General features: G+C 40.2%; 1 protein-coding gene across 1 annotated transcript in view; it reads left to right on the forward strand.

The window, feature by feature from the left end:
- LOC101852263 (protein O-linked-mannose beta-1,2-N-acetylglucosaminyltransferase 1) overlaps nt 1–23,117 on the forward strand; it is a 56,646-nt gene extending 33,529 nt beyond the window's left edge. The window contains exons 15-26 of the mRNA XM_035971884.1: nt 2,216–2,285; nt 6,892–6,990; nt 8,059–8,154; nt 8,643–8,719; nt 9,284–9,377; nt 10,130–10,179; nt 12,688–12,814; nt 13,492–13,621; nt 16,071–16,217; nt 16,616–16,777; nt 21,023–21,154; nt 21,720–23,117. Of these exons, the coding sequence (XP_035827777.1) occupies nt 2,216–2,285; nt 6,892–6,990; nt 8,059–8,154; nt 8,643–8,719; nt 9,284–9,377; nt 10,130–10,179; nt 12,688–12,814; nt 13,492–13,621; nt 16,071–16,217; nt 16,616–16,777; nt 21,023–21,154; nt 21,720–21,837 (1,302 nt within the window). The 3' untranslated portion in view covers nt 21,838–23,117. The remainder of the gene's footprint in view (nt 1–2,215; nt 2,286–6,891; nt 6,991–8,058; nt 8,155–8,642; nt 8,720–9,283; nt 9,378–10,129; nt 10,180–12,687; nt 12,815–13,491; nt 13,622–16,070; nt 16,218–16,615; nt 16,778–21,022; nt 21,155–21,719) is intronic.
- The last annotated feature ends 3,031 nt before the right edge of the window (nt 23,118–26,148 follow it).

Below are 26,148 nucleotides of genomic sequence, written 5' to 3' on the forward strand. Positions count from 1 at the left end.
GCTTACTATTTTGATAGAGCAGAAAGAACATTTGGTTTCTGACCTCAAATGTCTTATAGTAACTCAAAACGGCCAAAAACGTCAGATAGAACTTTGCAATTCTAAGGCAGCGACTTGTGTATAGCACTTCATGCTGAGGAAATGAGTACGATCCAATGCATCGCAGAAAATTAAAATTGTTAGTAGTCTTGTGTCTCTCCTAGCTGAAGGACGCACAACTTCTGGCCTGGCCTGGCTTTTCCTATTTACCCTCTCCATTCCCCATTGGACGTCATACAATGCAATGACCTTTTAAGCTCTCCAACACAGTCCTGGAAATACGAGACAGTTTAAGCGGTGGTGACTGTGGTTTTGTTCCCTAGGGTTTGTAGGCTGTGGTGGTTGGATTTATTTTATGTAAATGATGTGTGCTTTCTAAGCTCTGCTGGTTTCGTGCTGGACTACAGTGCGAGCGAGCATGGTGTTGACCATCAGCAGGGCATTCTAGCGGGCTACCAACCTTGCCTTGTCTCTCCAGAGATGACTGTTAATTTAGAAGTCCTTTTGAATCTTCTAATATTGCTGGGATCTCTTGGAAGTCTTGCTGTACATTTACTTCAGGACTAATGACAGTACAAAGAAACCTATTGCTATACAAGAGCCAAGAGCAAGTTGGGTTTGCAATGTCGCTTGATGGTGATACTGAGAAATTTTAGAGGAAAGAAGATCAGGGCTTTCTGTAGAAGTTGATTTTTATTAAGATGCAGCGTTAACAAGTCTTGCAAAGTTTCTGTAACTGCATGTCAGTAAAATTTGCTTGACTTGGCTCCAGGATGCCAGTGTGCTTTCCTTTCAATGATAGGCCTAAGTAGATCAACTCCCTCAGGGCTTCTCGCCCAGTGACCTTGTTAGCGTTTAGTGTCACCAGGGTAAGGCATCATTTTTGTGTTAAGGTATCTGCAGAAAAACACATTCATGATACAGCTTTGCCTGGGTGGTAGACATAGAGGAAGTAAGTTGCTCTAGTACTTCTTCCCAACCTTCAGATCTTGACTTCTTTGATATGCTTCAAAGGAGAATGATAATAATAATAGTAGTAATAGATAAACAAATTAATAGAATTTGTATAGCGCATAACCCCACTCTACAGCAAGCTCTATGTGCTTTACACTGTTTATTATTACCCCAGCAGACCATAGAACACTCAAAAACATTCTCAGCTTCCCGGGAAGTGTACAGTGCAAATATCTAATTAAGCGCTCAAACACTAACAAACTGAGAAAATCTTTCACTGTCTATATCTGTCTGGGTACCCATTCCCACCTGGGTGAAGTGAAGAAAATTAATGTAAAATGCCTTTCCCAAGGACTCAAAGTCGAGTCACTGACGAGATTTGAACTCACGACCTTATGGATATGAGTCCCAAGAGCCTAACCACAAGGCTACCGATGCCAGTATGTTTAGAATCAAGGAAAATGTAAGGGTGGTATTACTATTTTACAGTTGCAGTACGGATATTAATCGTAGGTTAACAGGAATGCTGTTTTTCAGTAAACAGTGGTTGTGTCCTGAAATTTTGATTAATTTATTATGTCAATGGTTATTGTGTCAATCATGCCGTAGTAAAGCAAGTCTACTTACAGGACTTTACTTTCAGTTTCATGCAAACAATTCGTGTTTTGTCGATGTATATGCTCGCTGTGACCAACTTGGCAAAAGATTATAGTCTACAGTTGCTTCTCTCTCTTTATGCAATTGTGTCATAGAATTTAGAGCCATTCTTTTGGTGTTTGGTAACACAGTGCCTTCATGTGATGGATAGACTAATGCTCTGCGAATAATGCTCTGCGAATAAACTTCAAATAGTGAATCATGGACTTGGACTTTGCCATTGCTACCTGACACTTGAGATATGAGCTTAGACTTCAGGGGCTTACCTTTCAGGCTTCACTCTGCATCTTCTGTATCATGATGCCCCCAGACCCATGTGTTTAGTTTTAATTTCAGTAAGAGTTTAATGGCACTAGCACCTCATTTAGGTTCCATAAGTGCCAAGATTTGAGGTGTTACAGGAGAGTAAAATACAAAGTAAGATGGAAGAGAGACAAGGACAATAGATGTTTGATAAAAAAGGTGGTATATGTGGTGTTGGGGGGGGGGGGGGGGGAATTTGGTGTTTCTTGTAACATCCCCTTTCCTCTCTTCCCTCTCCCCACCCAATTTTTTGTTGTTTCAGCTTAGTTTTGCAGCATTTGATGGAGGATGGCCCAAGCCTCTTACAGCGAAGATTTGCGTGCCCAAGAAATGTGAGTGGATGAGTCAGATGTGGGCTTTGAATTATGTTGTATTAGATTCATGAACATTTCCTCTTAAACTAAGAAGGTTGTTGATATGAATAATTGTAGATTCATGAAATCCTACTATACGAGACCATATTATGTTCTCTCTGGAAACAGGGACATAGCACAGCCTGCCAAACAGCTCTTTAGATTTAGGTATTTTTGCTTGGCACATCTTATAAACTCTTTGCTGAATTAATTTTTTTCTTAGTTTAGACTGAATTATTTCCTTTAAAAAATTTACAGACGTAGGGTATGTAAGAAAAGCAGTCATAACGTCACTAAAAATGTAGCTATCTCTTTAATTTTTGTCAGAAATCAAGGAAAATGAATGGACTGTCACAATTAATTTCATTTCATTCTAAATAAATTGAAATAAAGAAACGACAGGGAGTGAATGAGAGGGAACTTTCTGGCAACAATAAAAATAGGAACAAATAATGCTTTTATTCTGCTGCTATCCCAGGTATCCTCCAGTAGCGCAAACTGCAGCCAATATCCAATACATAACAGTTGGAATCATGTTGACAGGTCCACATTTGTAAAAAGTTATGTCCATTTTAGTGTCGTTGGGTGAAAATGCATAATTTTTTAAAATTCAGCCGAAACCAGAAGAGAACAACAATACAACTCTCTACAACTATGTACAGTTCCATCATCCTTCATCTCTGCATGGTTATTTTTCAGTATTATTTGTATGGTACAACAGGAAGCATTTTTGGGGGCACAGGTGGGGTTTGTTGGTGCAACCTGTACTAAAATAGCTGGTGCGTTTTCTTTTCTGAGACGTGCTGTAGTAGGCACAATTGACGTCTGCCCCATCAAAGTCAATCAAATGTTGTCCCTGTGCCCTCTCAGTTGGAGTGCCTTGTGGTCTTCTACCCTTTTTTGGTGCGAGGAGAATAGCAAGATGACTTATGCTTGCAGCCACATCAGTCAATTCCTTGACAAGTATGTCCTTTAACTGTGCAAGTGGCATTTGCTTTGTCTCTGTTGGACGTGAGAGTTTGAACAGTATGTGCGAATTTTCTTGCGCCGCTTCAGTCATCCAAGCAAACATTTTTTTCCACCATTTCTTGGTTTTACGAGAATGAGTACCATAATTTGAGATGAGTTGATCTATTCGATCGTACCCATTCATCTTTATGTTATAGTCTTGCACCATGATCGGCTTTTCCACTGGTTGCCCAACTTCCTGCACATTCACTATGCTGGCAGTACTATGCGTAGACACCAGAATGCACAGCTTTTTAGCTTTTTTGTCCCTCCAGCTAGCTACAAGCACCTTAGAGTTTTTATCCTTGTAGAAAACTACTTCTCTGTGGTGAGCAAGTGTGTTTTGAGCTGAGGTGGAAATCCCTTTCGGTTGACTTGAAGGGTGCCGGTGTAATTGAAGTTTTTCTCCTGGAGGTGTTTGAGGAGTGCAGCAGATGTATAAAACCTGACTGCATAGATGTGATGGTGAGGCTTCAATAGTTCCAGCAATTTGTCAAAAACCTTCACTGCATGGGCTGATGTTGGATCCACTTCTGGTCGGTACGGCGTTCCCGTTCCGAAATAAATGAGTAAATTCCACACATAGCCTGTTGTCGAATCACAAGCCCCGAAAGTTTTTATATGGTTTCGATGCATTGAATTGTCTGTATTTGAACCGTCCCTTCCAACCGATAACCATTTCATCAATTGAAATGTTTTCATACGGGTAGAATGCATGTTGAAAACTTGACAACATTTCTTTCACGAAGGGCTCAATTTTCGCTTTTCCTTATGCATCTACCTTGCTTGCATGCAAGACGCAGTGGTGGATTAGCTCAAACTGACACCTTTGAATCATGCTTCTATACCATGAGGTGAATTTATGGGCAGTCTGTGACCAGTTGTCTTTGATGGCAGGATGAGGATCCTTACCCATAGCAATGATGACTGCGAAATATTTGTACATTTCATATCAGCCGATGAATTCACAAGAATTGAAGATGGAATGCTTCCGTAGTTGAGTGTGCTGCTGAATTACTTTGTCTGCATACTGGTTTATATTTGTTATAAGTTTATCTACGATTTCCTGTGTAAGCAGAGCAGAGAAGAACTGTATAGGAGTAGCTGTTTGATCTAGATCTAGGTTTAGTCCAGAGTAAGTTTCACAGAATCCCGTAGCGCCTACCTCAGTTCCTGAAACTACTTTTTCGTTGCAAGGCTTCATTTGCTCGACTACATTGACTTTTCTTCCCTTTTCCTTTGCCTTCACCTTTTCCCACAACTCTCCTTCGCTTTAGTAAGGGATGATCTTCAGTATCATTGTCACGACTAGCTTCTCTATCGCAAGATTCTGATCCAGAGATGTTCGTAGATCTAGATCTGGTATGGTCAATAACTGTTCTACAACTGCTAGATCTAGATCTAGGTCTAGGACTAGAGTCAACACTTTCACTTTCACTACCACTATCCTCTGATTCAGAACTTTAAACAGCAAACACTGCTGACCTAGCCTGTTCACTTGTAAGACGTCTAGGAGGTCTAGATGGACCAGGAGTGGGCGTGGTAATTTTAAGCTGCTTTTTTTGGGGGGGTGAAACAATTACACTTGTAAACTGAGCCAACAGAATCAAAACGTGCAGAATTTACTGCTACTGATGCTTCCATTTCGTTCCACAGGAAGTCCAGTACTTTGTGCTAACAATAAGATGTATAAAAAGTTGAATCTGAGGTAAAACGAGACAAAATTTTGACTGACGTTGAGTGAGTCGGTGTATCGGCACAATGTCCAGCTAGGCCAGGAGCGGAAGCCGATATATCGGCATTAAGTAAGCAAAGGGTTAATGAAAGTCTTACTAGCTGCAAGCTTATTCATCACCTGAAAGATCACTATGTTGCTCTGTGATGATTTTTTGTAAGTTGTTATTCATTTTTAAAGAAATTATAGTTCTGAAATGTGTGACTTAAAAAAAATACTTTTTGGAGCACACTACCCCTATGCCCTCAGGTTTTTAGGGAATATTCCAAAACCACCCCCAGTCCATCTAATTAAGATGTCTATTTCCTTTTGACATACATTACACAAGACATTAATGTACACTGTAAGTACTCAAAGTCAAAACCTTGAGTGGCAAGGGACTTTATGTTGGTTAACATTTTGTTGCCTCTTGAAATGATTGCTTACTTGAAATTTGTACCTTCTTCACGCCCTTATTCTCATCATCTCTTATCCTATCTAGATTAGACTTGTAACTCACTCCTAGCAGGCCTGAACAACAAATATTTCAATCGTTCACAAGTCATTCAAAACAAGGCCGCTAGACTGATAACAAGATCTAAAAAACGAGATCATGTCACTCCACTACGAAAAGAACTGCATTGGCTCCCTGTAAAAGAAAGAATGATATTTAAAATTTGTGTCATGTGTTTCAAATGTGTAAATAAAACTGTTCCTTTTTATCTACAAGAACTTATCAGTATATATAAGCCAGGGAGAAACCTAAGATCATCAAACGATAACACCCTACTTGTGACACCAGTAAAATCATACAAATCATATGGAGAGAGATCTTTCTCATAACTTGGTCCATTTATGTGGAACAGATTACCCACGGAACTAAGACAAACAAAAACACTTGATAGCTTCAAAAGACATCTTAAGCATTTTCTGTTCCTACAGGCCTATCCTTCATAAGCTTTTAATGTTATATATATATTTTTAAAAAAATTATAGTTGTTCTGTACCTATGTCTGAATAAAAATAGTCTGTGTGTGTGTTTGTGTGTGTGTGTGTGTGTGTGTGTGTGTGTGTGTGTGTGTGTGTGTGTGTGTGTGTGTGTGTGTGTGTGTGTGTGTGTGTGTGTGTGTGTGTGTGTGTGTGCATAAATATATTCTGCATGAGAAGAAAGGAAGTAGTAAGAAAGGTTTTGAAAATGGGTATTCCAATGTAAAGTGCTTTCAGCTATTTTTTGGGAAATTCGCTATATATATGTTATATATTATTATATTATTATTATCACTTGAGATAATACTTTCATTACCATGCAAGAGCTCTGAAAGTGTGTCACAATAACCTTCTAAAGCCCTTTGATCATATCATCTTCCATAAACTTAATGTTCTTTCTATGGTACCTGACAGTGCTCGTTTTGTACTTCTTTGAGTGTGCTGATGGGTAACAAAATGGAATTACTTTTTGGGAGCCAGGGGCTTCCTCTTTCTTCTCCTCTGTAGACATAGAGAGTTAAGCCAATGCGATGAAAATGTTAATAAAATCCATACAAGAAGTGTGCCTACCTTTAAGACCAATTATTGTGTAAGTAGTGATGATAATGAGGGAGTTGTCGATTTATAAAGTCCACATTGCACATATGCAGCAGTCTGACTTTTAGTCAGTACGAACTCAATGCATTTTTTGCAACATTGGGCTCCAGTGAGTTTATGTCCATTAGTGGTAAATTATGCTATAAAAACTCTTACTTTACCTCTTAAATTACTTGTTTCATACATTTATGTATTAATGTGCTGTTTTATCAGATTAGAAATTTCTCATTTCATCATACCATTTTGATGATATTTGTGTTGTTTCCTTGTTCCCTTCAGTACCATCAAGCAAGATAATGATAGAGCAAGAATGGAGTAGAAATGACAGGAGACGAGAGTTCTGCACCAAATACGAGGGATACTCAGACTTTTGCAATCGTAAGAATATTATTGGATAAACCCTTATATTTTGTTGTTGTTTACAGAAGTAAATGTTAACCCTTTTTTGATGATACAAGCTGGGTTCATTATTTAACTCTATCCATCCTCGCAGCGCACAGGCGCGCGACACTTATCCCCAGGGTCCAGGATAGAGATGCTATATCACACCGTCTCCAATCGGCGTCCCATGGGGAAAAGGAACGGATTCTTACCGTCGCCGATTGGCGTCCCGTGGGGGCAAAGTGTTAATGTAATAAAGGATAAGTTTGTCATACTTAACGCAGGATCATTAAATTGAATATTCAGAAATTCTTCTCATTATTGACCATAAACAATGTCTAATGACTATAGTTTGAAATGGAGACATAATGTTCAAGTGCTTTGTATTTTGTAGTATGGGTTCTCTGTATAATATGTCTAAAATTATGCTTTCTTTTTCTAATTTATACATCTTCTGCTCAAGAAAACTGAAATTTTGTTTTATTTTTGTCTGCATTGTTACCCAGTTTTGGGAGACTAAAATTGTGATGTGTGTACATGTTATTATTGAAAGTCTTTATGGTATTTCCCACAGAAAGATGTAGTTGAATATAATAATAAATAGCGTATGTATAGCATACCCCCGCTCAACCGCAAGCTCTATGCCCTTTACGCTATATTATTACCCTAGCAGACCATAGAACACTCAGAAACATTCTCGGCTTCCCGCGAAGCATACAGTGCAAATGGCTGATTAAGCGCTCAAACACTAACAAACTGACTAGGTCTTTCGCTTTCTATGGCTGGGTACCCATTCCCACCTGCGTGAAGTGAAGAAAATTTGTGTAAAGTGTCTTTCCCAAGGACGCAACATTGGGCTTCTCAGGGGATTCGAAATCACGGCCTTACGGTTGTGAGTCCAAGAGCCTAACCAGATGCCACTCATAAAAATCATGTAAGCAGGTTATTGAGAGACTGTAACAAGAATGGATGGAAACAGGAAATCAATGCATTTGTGGGGTTGAAATTTACTTAGTGCATGAAAGAATGCTTGTTGTTCTGATTTTATGTCTGTTTTTGTTTCAGCTGCCAAAGTTGATGAGGAGCTAGCTCCAATTGAAATCGCCGACAAGAACCTAAAGGGGCACAAAATTTTTGAAACACCTATCATTATTGTTCCAGGTATATTTATATGAGCACAATTCTGTTGTCTTCTGCAATCTAGTCTATACTTCACTTTTTGTTGTCTGCAATGACAGCACGATTACTTTGGTAACTGCTTTTATTATCATACTTCTCTGCTGTGTTTGTAATATCTGATTCTTTCTTAGAAAAATGTGGCCTTTCATTATTCGGACTTGCAATCATCTACTCGACAGCTAAATTTGCACTGAGCTAATGTTTTGAAATTTTCAAGGGGTGTTTCAACTAAGATGAAATGTGTGCATCTCTGAGATTATGAAAAAATATTTTGGAAATGTATACTCAAGTTGTTGGTCAATGTGCCTTTTCAGTCATGGTACTTTCAAAACAGATTCTAGATGGAAAGTGGCTTTGTTATGCTGGTTTGCCATACACAACTGTCTTCTACAGTAATGTGAGATGAACAGGCGTGAAGGGCTGCACAACTTTGGTAATGATTGTCTGCTCTTTTTTTCCCCTCTCTCCAGGAATGAATCACAATGCTTTTGTTCACACATTGGAAACAACTTTGATGCAACCTGGGATTAAGTTGGATCAAGTTGCGGTGAGTTGCAGTTACCTATAATTGAAGGAGTGTTTATGTTTCAATGATACTAATTGGTTTATGTGGTGTCTTTTTCTTGCATTTCTGTATGATTGGGGGGGGAGGGGGGTTAAAATATATTTTTTTAATGTAGATGTAAGCCACCTCCATCATCCACACAATTAAGATCAGAATTAAGAGTTGTGAGTTTTTGTGAGCATTAAATAAGAGAGATCATGTAGCTGTTTTGATGCATTTAGTGAACTCATTGCACTGTGAATGATATGACACAATTTAGCTGCTCAGTAGCTCATAAGACAAATGGGTTGGTTTCCTAAATATTCTCTTTATTAGGTGACAGTTAGGTACCTGTGTAGGTATTAAAAAATTAATACAAATTTTGGATAAGAAATATAACTCCCCAAAATGTGTCCCTACCACTCTTCCCTCCTGTTCTCTTTAGAGCTGAGCTGGAAAAATTAACAGTGTTTGATACATGTTAACTCTTACTCTAGCCAATGCAGTCAGAATTTTCTTGATGGAATTAAATGAACTAGCTGTTTTGGGGGTCTTTTCTTTGCCCAGGTGCTTTGGGATGAGAAGCTGCCAGAGTATGGAGAACTGGCCACTATGTTTGGTTTCCGGAATTACAGCCTGGACAGCAGCGTCACATATACAGGTTAGAGGAAATTACTCTTTTTCTCTTACTGGGCCATCTTTATGAACTGCGGGACCCTATCAGGATCTTTTGTGTACTAGCCGGAACTTAATCATCATTGTCTACAGAGTCATAGAGAAAATCTTGACTGTTGGTTCTCACAGTCAGCAGTTCCAAAATTGAAAATCTGGGGGGGGATGGGATGTGCATGAGATAATAGTTTGTGTGTTTTATGTGTGTGTGTGTGTGTGCCTGCATGCATGCATGGGTGTGCATGCATGCTACTTGGTCGGCTTTTAAGGACAAACGGGCTAACGCAGATTTCGAGGGTTTCCAGTAATCTTGACCTACACCAAAAGCGGGCATTGGCCTACCTATAGAAGTTTGGTTTCATTGGTATGTATATTTGTTCGGTGATAAAGAAAACTCTCCTTGTCTTTTAAAGAATTTGAACAAGGATCTGAAAAATTTACCTTCAGTTTTCTCAAAACAGCATTTTTCTGTATAGCCACCCTTGTGCTTAAAAGCGACCAATTGTGTGCTTGCGTGCTAAATCAGTGAGCTTATTTTTGTTCTTCATATACTGACTATGAATTCTGAGAAGTGTGGCAGGATGTCAATCTTGGAAGAGTGCAAATTCAGTTGACTCTTTATTAACTTGGCTTTTTGAGTGGCCTTCACACAGGTCAATTTTTCAGGCACAGTTACGTTTTACACAAAGAAGAGCCTATACTCAGTCTTCTAAATCTTCACAATTAATTGTCTCTTCCCAGAACAACTGGCCAAAGCGCTGAGGTTTGCTCGCGTGGTGTTCCCAAGTGCTGTAAGTCCTATGTCTATGCTTGTCTGTCTTTGTTAGGAATTCAGTTTTGTTTTTTGCATGTTTCTCTCAAACTATCTGTTTCTTTCTCTCTCTCTCTCTCTCTCTCTCTCTCTCTCTCTCTCTCTCTGTCTCTCTCTGTCTCTCTCTCTCTCTCTCTCTCTCTCTCTCTCTCTCTCTCTTTCTCTCTCTCTCTCATCAGTGTGAAGTGATGTGTTTCTGACAAGTTGGACATCAGTAGACCAATGCAGTTCCAAAGACACAGGGATAGTTACAAAAAGGCTTGGAATATCTTGCATTCAGTGAAAAAATAGAAGCCAAAAGTGGTGGAGGTAGCCAAGGAATAGCATGCTAAGAGAACTTGAATGGATGAGTGACGGGGGAAGACCAGGATAACATAGCTTTTTTGACAGCATGTGTGAACAAGGGAAATATTGTAAAGTATGATTGCTGATGTCTTTTTTTACACTGGCACTTCAAGAAGAAGACATATGACTCATTCAAATCCTGAAAATACTGCTGAACCTCCAGTAATGGCCATCTATCTCTAACTATCACCTGTACAAACAACCAGTTCCCCCCTTCCATTTTATAAATATATATACTAGCTTAGAAAAGAAACGCAAAATCCTGTTTACCTTTGCAATGGTGATCATGTTCGTCTTCCATTTTTAACAAAACGGGGGAATTTAAACACAAACTGTTTTCTGGCATTATGAAAGGATACGTGGAGCATCACTGTGAATATTACATTTTCACGGAATGTTTTCAACTTCCGGTTAATGCATCAAAATGTTCAGTAGTGGTTTTGGCTACAATTAGATCGGATAACCGTAGCAGATCTCTGGTACAAGAAAGCTACTTGGTTGTTAGTAAAACGTAGCAGGCTCTGCCTCAACATCTCCTGGCTGGCCACATCCAGTTCCTGCATGGTTCTCTGCCTTAGTTATCTCCCCTCGATGCATCTTTTATTTTTGTCCTAAAAATGCTTAATTGGGTTTAAATCCGTGCTAAAGGCAAGGTGAGGCTGCAGAGTGATGCCATGGCGTTGGAGGAAATCCTGTGTAGCACGGGAAGACTGCGCACAAGCATGATCTGGCTGGAACCGGAAGTTAAAATTTTGACTGTATAGAGGGGCCTAAGAACTTCTGCTATGCAACGGACAGCATTGATACCTTGACCTAGACCTTGGCCTTGATTTTGGAAGATCATTGGTCCTACTCTGTGGTTCCACATGATTCCACCCCAGATAATGACACAATGTCCTTTCCAGTAATTCATTTCTATGACAGTTGTCATGATAACGTTGGCCTTCCTCTTGATTGACTCTGAGGTCCCTGTTTATTGTATCTATGGAGAACAGGCATTCTTCCAAAAATAAGAACCAAAGACCAGTCTCTCAGACAGCTGTTGGCATGGTGCTGGGCCCAGTTCAAACACTCTTGGCGATGGTGTACGGTCAAGACTGGACCATGGTACGGTCAGGGCGTCTAAGGCTTTTCTGACATAATCGTCGGTTTACTGTGTGTCGACGTATGGCTCTTCCGTGGGTACCCATTGTGCAATCTGATGTTCTTGTAGCTGTCTGAAGTCGATTTGAATGATACATCCGGACAATGTATTTGTATACACGTGCATCAGTCACTCCGGGTCGACCTGACGTTTTTCGGTCCGACGTAAAATTAGTGAGCTGAAAATGGGTTATGAGTCTGGAGAGTCAAGATGTGAACACTCAAATGACTGGCAACCACTATTTGCCTTTCTCCATTCTCCAAACAGCCTCTTAATATTTCTTGTTTTATTGCCCTTGAACTTGGCATTGTCGTAGCAATTGCAGGCGAAATGACCGAACCGATTTTTTACCACGGCTTTCAAAGCCGAGCTCAGGGGATTACTTTTCACCCCTTTTTCACTCATTTAGACCATGTTTCGAAGGCACCACGTGGCTTTTCCATGCTTGAATTAAAGGGCAATAACTCTAGTTGCCGGTGACAAGCAAGACGAGCGACTTTTGATTTCCAAAGATGATATGATATACTATCAACGGTGTAAACTTTAGTCTTCTACCATTGATGGTTATTTAGTAATAGCCAAAAGAGTTTTTTGCGTTTCTTTTGCTCGCTAGTATATATCATATATATATATATATATCAAAATTTCACTGACTAAGAATACGAACCGTAGAAGACAACCATTTTTCACCTCTACGATGGGTAGATGTCTTGGACAGGCTTGACCCTACTGCTCTTAGTTGACAAAATACCTTTTTTTAAAAAACATTTTGGTGTCTATTTTTTAAATTTGCTAAATCGATAGCCTGATCAGTTACCCTACTTGGGTGAAAAAATCAAAGTGAAACAGACCAGTTGTTGAATAAATTAGAATTCAAATTTGGAAAGAACGCCTTTTTGAAATGGTTATGCTGACAAAACGCCTTTTTATCTTAAAACTGCTGTGAATAAGAAAAAGGAGTTTTGTCAGCGTACGGCAGCACAGTTGTCACTGTTTCAGGACCACATGGTGGTAATCGAAGAGGACCTGCTCCTGTCACCAGACTTCATGCCCTTCATGGCTCTGTGTCTGGACACTGTCAACAAGGACGCCTCTCTAGCTGGGGCTTTTGCCTGGAACGTCAATGGTGGGTTGGGGTTTTGTGTGTGTTTTTTTTCTCCTTCTCTCTGTCTGTCCCTTTCTGTCTCTCTCTCTGTCTCTCTGTCTGTCTCTCTGTCTCTGTCTGTCTGTCTGTCTGTCTGTCTGTCTCTCTCTCTCTCTCTCCCTCTCATTGCCTGCCTGTCTGTGTATTTTGTAGGTGGTTGGAGAATACTTTTACCAAGTCTTATTTATTTACTTTCCCTCCGATGTTTCTACCCAATCAATCTTGCTTTTGTTAAAGCAATTAGTGTGATGAAAAGGTTTTTCTGTACTCAGAATTTGTGCCCTTGTCATTCTTCTGTCAGTCTGTCTGCATGTCTCATTCTCTATCTCTGCATCTCTTATTTTCTTCCTTTTCACTCCAGTGTATTTTTCATTTTGTTCCTCTCTTTCTGTTTCTGTCTGTGTTTCTGTTTCTTAACAAGAAAGCATCTCTTGCTGATGTGTCCTCTTCGAATAGCTATGGGATGATGGGTGAAGGGCTCAACTGGTTACTCTTCCTTTTTTTTTCTTCTATTCCTTCATTATTCCTATCTATCTCACTCTTTCCCTGCAATAACAGACGGTTGTTATGTTTAAGCACTTTTGTCTGACATAGATAAAAAATGCTAAGTTAAAGACTTGACCAATTCTCATGGAGATGTTCTGTCTTCTTACTGTCAGGCTTTGAGCATTCGTCAGGCAACAACAGCCTGGTGTATCGAGTACAGGAGTTCCCCGGTCTGGGTTTCCTGGTCAAGTCTCACATCCTGCAACAACTTGTGGACTCGTTTGGCAGTTGCTGCTCTGACAGGTATGGCTGATCCTAGCTACAGGGAAGTGACTCTTTTTATCCGATATTGGTGTACAGAGGTCGGGGCTCTTTGGTTCAAAGGTTAGGTGTTTGCCTTTCCTTTTGCAAGTTCCAAATTTGATTCTTGCTTCATGAAGACATGGTCAGATAGATGGCTTATGGTGTGGGGGGCTTCTGGGTTGTTGTTTTTTGTCTTTTTTTTTTTTTTTACGGATCAGAAAAGATACTTTGCACGTGTTGCTGAACTGTGAAGGTGTTGTTCATAATTCCACTTTTGTTTTATCTCCTTAGTATGAAGATGTTTTAACTCACAGAGCACCGCTCCCGCAGCATACGCGGTCCAGTAAAATTCGTGTTGCAGACCGTGACCGCAGCGTATGCGGGTTCAACTATAATTGACTATAATGTAAACCCAGCTGTTTAAAATGATTGCAGATAGCCCCAGTTGTTTAAACAGGATATCAACAAGCTAGTTCTTTGTGGTTTGTGTATTATTCACCACTTTTAGTGCAAATAAACTGGTTATTTGTCCAACTGACTGAACAACTGAAAGAAAGGAACTTCCGCCCAGTATGTTGTCGAAGCATGGCACGGCGAGGTGTGTTGAAGTTTATTGAAACTCTTTATAATTTTGGTGAAGATTTAAGTGACAATGAAGTATCGGATAGATAACTTCATAAATCAAAATGTGATTTCGCCTAGCAGTGATGAAGATGACCGAGAAAATGATGTTAAATCTAGGCCTAGACCAACATCGTGTCTCGATTGTGAATCTGACTCGTCAGCAAGTACGCAGCCTGGACTGGCTGGGGATGATGATAGATCTAGCCCCAGTACTAAACTCTAGTTCAAATCGGCCCTCAAAGTGGAGAAGATAATATATGTACCCACACCTGGAACATCTAATGGCAGATCTAGTCCTAGCACTAGCAGCACTGACAATGAAAACACTTCTCAGCCTGTCACCGAGGAAGAATCTTGGGGTAGATCTAGATCTATATGTAAAAAAATTTTCAAAATGAATTATCACTTACATTTTTCTGCTATTTCACTGTATACACTCATGCTTCATTCTCCTACACACAAAAATATACTGCCACAACCATTTTGTGTAAGTTTATTAGATTTCTGCTTTGTCACATCATTTCCTTTTTTTCTGGGGCAAAATTTGTCCCAACTGTCTGTCATTCTTTCTTCACAAAATGTGTTTATTGTGTCTGTTGTACCCATATCTTATTAAATAGCACAGTAACATTTCAAAGAAATAATATTTCATTTCAATTTTTTAATGAATTTAAAAAAAATGGGGGCAATGGGTGGTCCCCTGGGACTTGGAGACAAATTGGGGCGTGGTGCTCAGTGAGTTAATATTCAAGACTTGCTCTAGAACAGTTTTAGAACTAATGTTGATGGCAAGAACCAAACAATAGTCAGTGAACTACACACCCTTGTCATTTGTCAGTACTGATAGTTTTGTTCCAAACTGGGCCAGCTGTCTTCTAACTTTTTCCCACTATAAATGTATCATGACGTGGAGGAATTGGCACTCTTCAAATTTTGGACATATGAAGTTATTGGTAACATCTTAACTCTTTCACTACTGCAAGCTGTGTTTCACGACTCGCCACTTCCCACTTCAAAATCATACTTATTTTTGTAACAATGGAAACTATAGTCTCAGGCTGAAGAATGATCGTTTTTAGCAACATTTTGAGATAGGCTATTATTTCCCCTTTATTTTCATTTATATAATACATGTGGCTAATATTGAAAATCGAACTCAAAATCTTTAATTTGTCTGATGAAAGGCAGAATCAGAAAGTAGTCAATGATAGAGCCCAGTCCAGGTGAGGAAAACCCCCTGATAGTGAAAAAGTTAAAGCTTTTTCATTTATCTTGCTTTTGATGAAAAATATTCCCATCTTTCTTGAAAAGAAGTCGAGGTATTCGCGAGTGAAGGAGGTGGGGGTTACCTGGTGTCAGGTAAAATTAGCAAGAAAATGCCTACCAAAGTTTTGTGACTTTCAAAGCTTAAGTCTCCTTAGAAACTGCAAATTAATATTTTTTTGTGCCTTTGATCAGCATTTTTCAGTAAAATACACTGAGAAAAGTGTTTTTAATGGATTTTAAAGGTGTTGAGCCCCCCAAAAAACTGATACAAATTTCTGAACGGGTAAAAAAAACTTCAAGGTTTTTAAAAAAAATTTCATTATTTGGACTTTGACGAACGATGTCACAAAGATGCTTTTTGTGATTATTTACTTTAAAAAGAAACTCAAGTTCCCAGTCTTGATACAGGTTTATTGTTGTTCAGTTGTACTACCATGACGGTCATCATTTCTTTGCTCTTCCACCTTGTACTTTGGATTATATTTTTTTTTCTCCGAGGATAAAAATGGGGACTTCTTTTAAAACAAATGACTTTCATGTGTGTTGTGTTTCTTGTCAGGGCATGGTCAGGCTGGCATTTGGAAGTCCAGGGCCTGGAGATGCTGATGCCGGATGTGTCTCGTGTCTACCGTACACCGTTTTATGGGGCCGAGGCCACCTCTGTTGTCGCCAGGAGCCTCTTTCTGAAGCCACGCCGCACGCATTTGTGAGTACTGGGGATGGAAGGAAGAGGGGTCTTTTATCATGGGTAGCCTGCTTCAGTTTTATATTATTTTGTCTTCTGGAATTTTAGAATTTGCTGAGGTTGTTAACAGTACATCAATGGTTTCCTGCAGCTTTTTGTTTTATTTGTTTGTTTCCCTAAGCAAAAAAAATCATTTCATGCCACATGCATGTATCCCCTCGGATCTTCACATTGGTTATTTTCAAAGGTTATATGATGGTCATGCTTTTTATGGAATTCGTATAGGCTTTTGGGTGATGGCCTTTTTCTCAACTGTCCTGCAGTTTGATTAACTTGCCTGTATTTGAAAGGAACATTATTTATTGAAATGTAATTCTACACGATCCTAACATACTGCGTTCTCTTCTCTTTGTGTTCAGAGAAATGCGGCCCAGCCCATTGAGCCTGAAACATCTGATCAGCACGGACTACGAAGCTTTCCTCAAAACTCAGATCATGGGGGCTGAAATACTCAAACCTTCACTGTTGGTTGACTGCATTGCTGGCAAATCTGGAGCTCCAGACATTGACGAGTTGCCTGAGTAAGAGACATCACACACTGAGAAATAAAGACTTATTGCTCTTACTCTTAAACATTAAATATGCAGTCCCATGAGCTTACTACCGCTATGAAATTGGGCAAATAGTGTGAGCTATTTATAGACGAATATATAGGAACTGAAATTAATTGGGCCTGTACTCCTATTAAACCATGGACTATCTCGGAATCCGCTCACTCTATTCCAGTTTTTGGCACCTTTATTGCCTCCCTCGTACTGGACCCCTGGCTTTTCAGCTCCTCATCTGACAGTCTGAAATTTTGTTGATATTTACCAAAGAGCATGATAAACTTTCTTGTTCGTGGCTGAAGGGTAAGGCAGAACTGTTAAACACTGCTTTGGTCAGTAAAGGTATGACAATATGTAACACTACAGGAAACACACATGGGCATTGGTTCTCAGGTATATATGTGATATTTACTTTGATTTGTCCCAAGTGGGTGGTTGGCGGGTGCTCTGGTGTGGTTTGCTTCTTCTTTCCTGTCAAACATCTATCGTCCTAATCTCCCCTTCTTCTTTTTTTATGTTTGTTACTCTCTTGTAACACCTCTAATCTTCTGATGCTCACATGACCTTATGTAGTTCCGAGCGCGTAAAACCTCTACTAAAACTAAAACTAAAACTTTGTCCCAACTGTCTTCTTTCCTTCCTTTTTCTTCCTTCATTCTTACCACAAACACACATCCTCTGCCTTCAAAATAATATTATTTATGTCTGGCCTCAATCAACATCTCAACCGAATTGGAGTAAAGCAGTCTGCTGCCTGCCCACTGTGTGACTACCCCTCAGAGACAGTGGAACATCATCTGTTCTTCTGTAGAAAACTAATTGATTTAAGGGGATGTTTACTTCCCAAGCTACCACACACATCTAACTTCCTCTACTCATCAAGACAACAATTAGAACAGACATGCAGCTATTACAGAATGGCATCATGCAGAAGAGTTAATGCTCAGATGCCTCTGGATCGCTAACAACAACAACAATGTCTGACAAGGCATGTAAGTCATGCAGAACAAACAAGGGGACATGTTCAGTTTTTCCACATCCCTTAACATGGCATGCCTTGACCTGTGATATCACTCAAAGTAGTCAAGTCATCTTTCTTCTTGCATTTCATTCTTTAATACTTCTGTCACTGTGCAGCAACCAGAGATGGCCTGTTGTATTTTGAAATTGTTTAAACTTTATTTATTATGTTATTTCACTCTTGTTTATTATCAATATCATATCATATTATGTGGGATGGACATTTCCGTTTGTTTGTTTTTAACTAATTTTTTTCTTGATCAGATTATTATCACATTGAGGTTGTTGGACATGGCTTATCTTTTACAGTCAAACAAGGGTAACTCGAATTCATCGGGAATTGGAAATAGTGTTAGTGATTTCCATTATTCATCATGTCCCTGAAAGCCCCAAATACAAAGAGAGAGAATATCAAGGGAGGTAAAAAGATAATTAAAACAATTAACCTTGTTAGGTCCCTTGATGAACGAGTTGATGGTGTGAAAGCAAGAAGATGAATGAAGGTGGAAAGCAGAAAATCTCACATGTGCACAGCTGACTCCTATGTCATTTCTTTCCTCTAATTTTATTGGCTTACAGAAAGTTGCGTCTCTTGCCATCCGCTCCGCGGGTGTCCCACAACATGATGCGGTCAGCATTACTCCTCAACCCCCCTTCCTCGTCTGGACTCTACTGTACAGTAGTCTCCACCTAAACGCACGCCATACAAAAGCACGCTCCGCTCAAACGCACGCTTTCGTCATCTGACGGGGTTTTTTACTGCATAATTTCGACGTACAAACGCACGGTCACTCCCTCTAAACGCACGCTCCGATCCGCGAAACATGCCGACAGGTAAAGCTTGACAAGGGGAAATGTTCACTACAACCTTTGAACCTGCACAGCCTGCATAAGACAAGCCTAGAAAATTGGTGAGCATGCCCCTCACGCCGAACAAAGAGAGTTATGGACAGAGTTTTCACCTCTCAACTTTCCACAGACAAGTAGGTCTGGGACGGGTCAGTGAAAAGTTCGGGGGGTGAAATGTTTTTTGATTGGACACTGGAAATGTAGATCTATCTTTGAGAGAAGGTTTCTGACTGGTGTCTGGGAGACCGCGTGTAATGTTTAGTTAGACCTAGGCCTGATGCGCAACACGCATAAATGCCGTAAAACACTAAACAGGCCTCTACAGTATTACAGATTAGCCAAATAAGCCTAATCGGCTGCGCTCGAAGAACGTACTTGTTCAACGAATTACAAGAGAAATGTTTCTCTGAATGTAAAGAATGATTTTGCTTGAATTTATGGTCGTGGGTGGTCGCTTGGAAAGCCACGTGGCTGGTCCGTCGTCTCTATGACTATCACCAACAGTTTCCTCTTAGGCTATCTGTTCCCGACATTTGTAGTGCATAGTCATAACATTGAGTCTGTCTTCCCCCCCCCCCCCCCCCCCCCACACACACCCCATTCAACGCCTTTGTATTCTTAAACCCAGTCAGGGAATCCTTCACAAAATAGTCACGTGTCGTCACATATTCTGCCAAAATGATCACCTCTCTCCAAGGTAGGTCACTAAAGTAATAAGGAGTTGAGATGACTGTGTCCTAGGGCTGGATTCTGCTCGGTTAATCGAAGGCTTGCAAAGCAGCGGACGGCTCGCGCTAGAGGGTTGCGAGCAGGCTTGTGATTTGCTTTGCCTCCCGCTTGCTACCGGGGGAAACTTCCAGTGAGTTGTGACTCGCGGACAGTCCTGCTGTACTGTGTCATGACGCCGCGAACCGTCGTTGCTGTGGGCTCAGTCCATATTACAAAAGATTCTCTGTTTATTTGCGTTGAGAGGCTTGCACCAAGAGTGCAAGATTGTTTTGTTTTTTTACATAGTTCGGTTGTAAAAAACAAAAAGCTCTATTCAATGCACTTAAAAATTAATATAGGATCGGCTATTCTTACGATGTTAAGGCCTGTTCATTTTTAATGTGCACGAGCCAAGCGCTTCATTGTCGCACGCAAAAGACTTCAGTTCGATTCCCGTACGGGGATAAATTTTTACTGAGAACCTCCGTCTTTCTGCTGGGGCGTTGTTCCCTCTCAGCCCAGGTTGGTCCTGACATTGGGTTGAAGTAGTCCTAGCCCGTCTCCTAAATGTTCTGTATTATGTCAGTGTGAGTGTAACACATCTACAAAGTAGGTTACATACATACGATACAAAAGCCAATCACAACGACCCCTGGAGTTTTCCATTCTAGGGTAATCTAAGTCTATTTATTCTTATTACTACCAGAAACCTAGGTCTCTGTTACTACAGTAACAATACCACGCTCCCTCTCACTTATTCACTCGCATAGCTGATCAACGGCGGGAAGTTAAAAATAACTTCTCTCTCTTCACCAAAACAAGCCCAGCCTCTCCCTTCCTCCACGGTTCAAAGTTCACACAGCGAGCGGTACTGCTGTTTGAACACATCGAGTGGTCTTGCCGCCATCGAGCGGTCCTGCGGCGTGCCGCTCGCTCGGTGTATCGAGACAGCACAAGTCAGCAGATCATGTTTCGAGCTTGTCCTGGGACAATTCACTAGGCCTAGCGCAAATAAGTCCTGTGTGAATCGTGGGGCTTGTTGCTGCGGACGGGATTTGAGACTTACAGCTGTCCGCTGCTTTGCAAAGCCATCGATTAATCGAGCAGACTACAGAGCTATGCCGCGCAGTGACACTGTGGGTGGGATCTCTCACTCTCCCCCTCTCTCTTTTTCTGACGTAAGTGGCTTCGCGGATTGCAAGCAGGGTGGGGATGATGAGGGGTCTGACTTCGCGGATTGCTAGTTGCTGTGGACTTGAAGTTTAGACTAGACCAAGGACGTTACAGTTTGCGCTAGACTCAACTTATCATGCTGGTGATTTGATTTGACCTAGTGATTTGAGGCTTGTGACTTGAACTAGGGGCTTGCGAGCACGAGCGGGTTTGCTACCGGGGTACAGCCCTACTGCGTCCCTTCCTCCCCTTGCAAAGGTTCATGTAAACGCACGCTCCGTATAAACACACGCTAAGGAGCCCTCCAGAGCACCGTGCTTTTAAGCGGAGACTACTGTATATGTTCTCGAATGACTTACTTTGTTGTTCTTTTTACAATGTACAGGTATTAACTACTTTTTTTGTTTCATTTTTACTTTTAAAAGTTCACCAAATGTATCTTCTTTTCCTTTATCTTTCTGCATGTAGAGTTCCGGTGGTGATATATTATGCCCAGAAAGAACCCAGCGACATTCGTGTGTTGAAACTCATCTGTCGATGCTTTGGCCTGGTTGCTCTGGAAAACATGGGCCCTAAGAATGTACACTTTGGACTGTTAAGGTATGATGTCATGTACCTTTTCTACCTTGTTCCTCCCATTATGCTTTGAGAAACTGAGAGAATAACAGTCTTTTTTCACACCTTGATCCACTTTGATGCTTCTCTTTTGGTAAAATACACATTTCCATCTTCTGTTGGTGATATACAGCTTCCGTGCTTTGGTTGTTTTTTTTTACATATAATGTTTACATATTGGATTAATGCACCATCGTCCTGATGTAAGTTTCACAGAATTATCTGTTTTGTCTCCCACTTTTTATTGCACTATTTTAACTAAAGAGAAAACGCTGAGACACACTAATGAATGTGTGAAATTGTGAGGGGAGAATAATAGGTCAAAAGGACAGTTTGGATATTTAGATAGAGCTCAAAATTTATTATTAGGGGATAATATAATAGGATATTTCATCTCTACACATTGTTAAGTAGCCTATACATAAATGCCTTCCATGTGAGAACTTGCTAAATTGGCAATCTGTTGTTAAAACCCTTATTTCACGTTCTATTGAAATTTTGTCCTGTTTTTATTTCATGTTTTTTCCATTTGTCAATTTTATTTTTCCAGATTTTACTATCAGAAGCATGACGTGTTCTTGGTGGGTACGCTGACTCACTACTTTGACAAGATGATCTCTGAGGACCACGTGGTCGGGACCAAGGTGCTCTCAACTGTACTACAGTGACAGCTGGATGGCTGAAGACTCCTTTATCACCTCTGTGTGTTTGTACATCAAAGAGAAAAAGATGGAAGGAGAGACATAGTGAAATGTGTAAGCCCTGCTTTTGAAGAATACTCTTTTTAGTATTTTTGGTGCTCTTTTAAGTTGGTGCTGAAGTAAAAAAGTTTGAAAATTTCTCCACCCCCCCTCCCCCCCAAATTTTACTGATAAGCTTTAACCAAAAGAAATCTTGATCTGATGAATGCAGAGTTTGTGAGTAATTTATGATGAGTGCAAGTATGGTTTTATCTCTCTGTGTGGGCATCTTCCTTCTTTTTGCCATAAAGCTGTACGTGTGCATATGGTTGATATTGTGTGTTGCACATGGGTGTGCATACATGTTAGTGTGTATGAAGTGCTGTCAGTATATATCACTGCCAATGAAATTATTGGTAATGCAGTGGTCTCCAGCTAATAGATTGCTCTTCATGTGACAAGAGAAGCCTGCCCTTAGGCGATTGTGCTGTGGAGCAAATTTTGAAGGAGAGTAATCTCGAGTGAACAACCTGGCATCTGATCTTCTGTAGTGGATTTTGTCATTGAGATGAGTTGGCTCCAGGTGTGTTTTCCTACATCGAGTGTTCACAGACAATGGCCATCAGAATCACACCACAGTCCTCTCACACTGTCCGCATGCTATGTATGGCCGCTCACTGGTTTTCCTTATTGGATAATTCTTCCTGACACCGTGTTTTCATAAAATATTTTTCTCCCTGGCAAAGCCACAATTTCAATAAATGAAGAGGGGCTTGGTGTGGTTTAAGAAATATCATGCTTTTATCAGCTGTACTGTAAGCTGGAGACCACTGTATCACAAAGAATCTTAAAAGACTTGATCTGAGAATTGTATTCTGATGCTGAATATAATCTTGTAATCTGGCCGTGATTTTGTTTTGTCTTTGGAAGATCTCACAAAGTTAATTTTAAAAAATAAGTAACATGAGTTATACGAGAATTATTAGGGAACCGTTTCCATTGTTAACTCACTGGAGACTGGGCCTTTTTCGGGTCTTCGTACGCTGAAGACTGGCGTTTTTGGAGATATTTCAATATTTCAAATAACACCCTTCCCAAAGACATACAACCACCATTTGTACCCACATAACATATCTAAATATGCCCAATATGACACAAAAAACAGAAAGGCAATATCTTTTATAGTTTTTTAGAAATGATTTTTTGAAAATGTGCTAAAATTTGTTGCTTGCCAAAATTTTTGACGTAATGTCTAATGTTGAAAAAAAGTTTTTAAAAACCCAACAACCCCCCCCCCCCTCCACCCCCGCCCAAATTAATCTTGTGTGTGTCTTTTATTGTGTTTTGTGTTTCAAAATTAATAAAAAGTCCAAACTCATGAAACCCCCGGGGCGGTGCCACTGACTGAAGTGTCTTTAGGCCATTCCCAAAGGGGGGGACATGTCTCGTTCATACACAGTAGAATTGTAAATTGACTGATTCATCAATGTCACGCTCATAAGCGTGCCTGATCTACTACAGGGAACTGCTGCTTTTTCTTTCCTAATCCTAACTATTGACATTTTTCCTCTACTTCTTTTGTATGTTTGTCACACTCTTGTGACCCACTATTTCCGGGGTGCCTTGATAGTCGAAGCAGACTTTGTGCTGTTGAAGCTAGAGAGGTGAGCAGAGTAAGTCTGATTCCCTGTAAGGACTTCTCTGTTGACATCCACTCCTTGGCGTTCATATGACCGTATGCAGTTGCGAGCGCCGTAAAACCTCTACTAAAAAAAAAAGAAACCTCTTGAATTGGCAGGTAAAAGATATGGTAATCCTTATAAATGTATTTGCTGTCTAATCCACTTAAGTGTGAAAAAAACCCAGGGCTCTAGACAAAGCAGAATTTTGCCTAGTCAAGATCTAGAACATTCTCTATCAGAGACAGTGCTTTGATGCTCATTTACATTGAAATCAGGATCCCCATAGTCTAAAATATCATAATCAGAATTTTCTGAACTGCCAAAGTCGTGCAAATACTTGAAAAATGATTGCTTTTCGTGCTGCCAGGTGGGTGGTTGGCGGGTGCTCTGGTGTGGTTCGCTCCTTCTTTCGTATCAAAGATCTATCGTCCTGATCTCTCTTCCTTCTTTTTTTTTTGTGTTTGTTACTCTCTTGTAACACCTAGTCTTCGACCTTTTTGGTTTGCAAGTGCCGTAAAACTTACTAAAACTAAACGTGCTGCCATCAAACGGACGAAGTGTTGCAAGAACAGACACCAGTCAGAGAAACGAAAGTAGGGCCTTGTTGTGACTAACTTTCTTTCCGGGTCGATAACTCAGAAAAGTTTCCAGTGAATTCCGGTGAAACTTTGCACGAAATGAAACGAAGGTTGACTGCACGCTAAGAGGCGGTTCACGCGCGTACTTTGCCAAGGAGAAAACGCGAAACTGGTGCTTGCAGTTTGCATGGGGTGCGTGAATCCCCTCTCGGGGAAATATTGGTGCTCGCAAATAAATGTTGCATGAACCGTTTCCAGTGAGTTAAAGTAGTGAATCTGTAAAGGAAATATGTTTTCAATGGTGACTGAGCTGATGATAAGTTTGGATAAATGTTGTAGCCCTTGATGTAATTTGAGTCAGTTCTAATATTATGAGAAACGGGTCTATTGCTCATTTATCTTGTTGCATATTCCATCTTTTTTTTAAATTCATCAAGGACAGACATGCACATGCTCTAAGGAAGATATGTTGTCGGCCCATTTTTGCATAATAATTTTTAATCCCCTGTTGTTTGGAAAATCGATTTTTAAGAACCAACCCATAGATGTTGGCTTTAATTTTGAAAAACAAACCGCTATTCATTTTTTAAATTTAAAAAAGAAGACTGAATAAGTTCTGAGATAAATTATTGTTTTGAAAAGAAAACATTTAACATTTGTGTGCTGAGGAAATGCTGTTTGCAGACAGGAACAGAACCATTCATACAATTTTAGTGGGAGTCGGAGCATCACAAAGAGGACAAACAAAGGCTGTGATATATTTTCTAGTTGAACCCATAGTGGGAGACATTTCCTGAATCCAAGGTTTTGTATACCGGTACCCCATGTTTGGGACGTTTGTTTGTCATTTGCTGTCATAATACTTGTTCATTAAGCAGAGTCTACTCAGTGAACAATGTTGCAGTTGCATGTTAAAATGTTTTGGGGGTTTATTCTTTTTAATGCATTTCTATTCTAAGATATTTCTTTCTGCGAGCAATGAGTCCTTTCTCGTTCTGTAGACTTGTTAACCCCCCAGGGCGGTGCCACTGACTGAAGTGTCTTTAGGCCATTCCCAAAGGGGGGACATTCTCGTTCATGCACTGTAGAATTGTAAATGGGCTGATTCATCGATGTCAAGCTCATAACTTTGCCTGATCAACAACAGGGAACTGCTGCTTTTTCTTTCCTAATCCTTACTATTGTCATTTTTCCTCTACTTCTTTTGTATGTTTGTCGCACTCTTGTGACCTGCTATTTCCGGGGTGCCTTGAAATTTGAAACAGACTTTGTGCTGTTGAAGCTAGAGAGGTGAGCAGAGAAAGCCTGATTCCCTGTTGACATCCACCCCTTGGCACTCATATGACCGTATGCAGTTGCAAGTGCTGTAAAACCTCTACTAAATAAATAAAAAAATAAAGTAGTAGACTTGTTAGTTCAGCATCGTCCTTCTTCGTCTTTGTAATTCTCCTGTAGTTTTTTCACCTTACATTTCTTGCTCTGTTGGTGAAACTTTTCTTTTTCACCCTTTGATATCATTCAACCTGAATTCTCTTAGCCATGGTGTAAAGCATTGACCTGTCTTAGAGGCTTTGCTCTAACCCTGCTCTCGTCGAATAAGTATCACTTCATTTTGTAAATCCAGGAAAGAGAGAGAGGAGAGGACCAAGCAGTTATAATCCGATCTTTGTGCCATTTGAGTGTTGTCGGGGTTTTTTTCCTCAAGTTTTTAACCTCAGTATAGCAGGGACATGACAAAATCAGCAGGACAAGGAAACCTTGTGTACAAGTTTTGCTGTGTACATGTTTTAAGTACAAAGAATATATTTAAACATGTATTCGAAAAAATTTCGGCCCTGAAAATCTGTTTGCTATGTGCACTCTAGACTGTATTAAAAAAAAAAATTGTACTGGCATTGTTTCCTTTTTCCCCCCCTATCAGTCTGGAGAAAAAGAAGTGGTCAGATGTGACCATCTCTCTGTCAACCGCTTTCACAATAGCGCTGTTTGTTTGGGGATGCCTCAGGGCTTTTCTCCTCTGATTTCTGATCCCTTGTTAC

Source organism: Aplysia californica, unplaced genomic scaffold (genome assembly GCF_000002075.1).
Source record: "Aplysia californica isolate F4 #8 unplaced genomic scaffold, AplCal3.0 scaffold00529, whole genome shotgun sequence".
Taxonomy (NCBI): Eukaryota; Metazoa; Mollusca; class Gastropoda; order Aplysiida; family Aplysiidae; genus Aplysia; species Aplysia californica.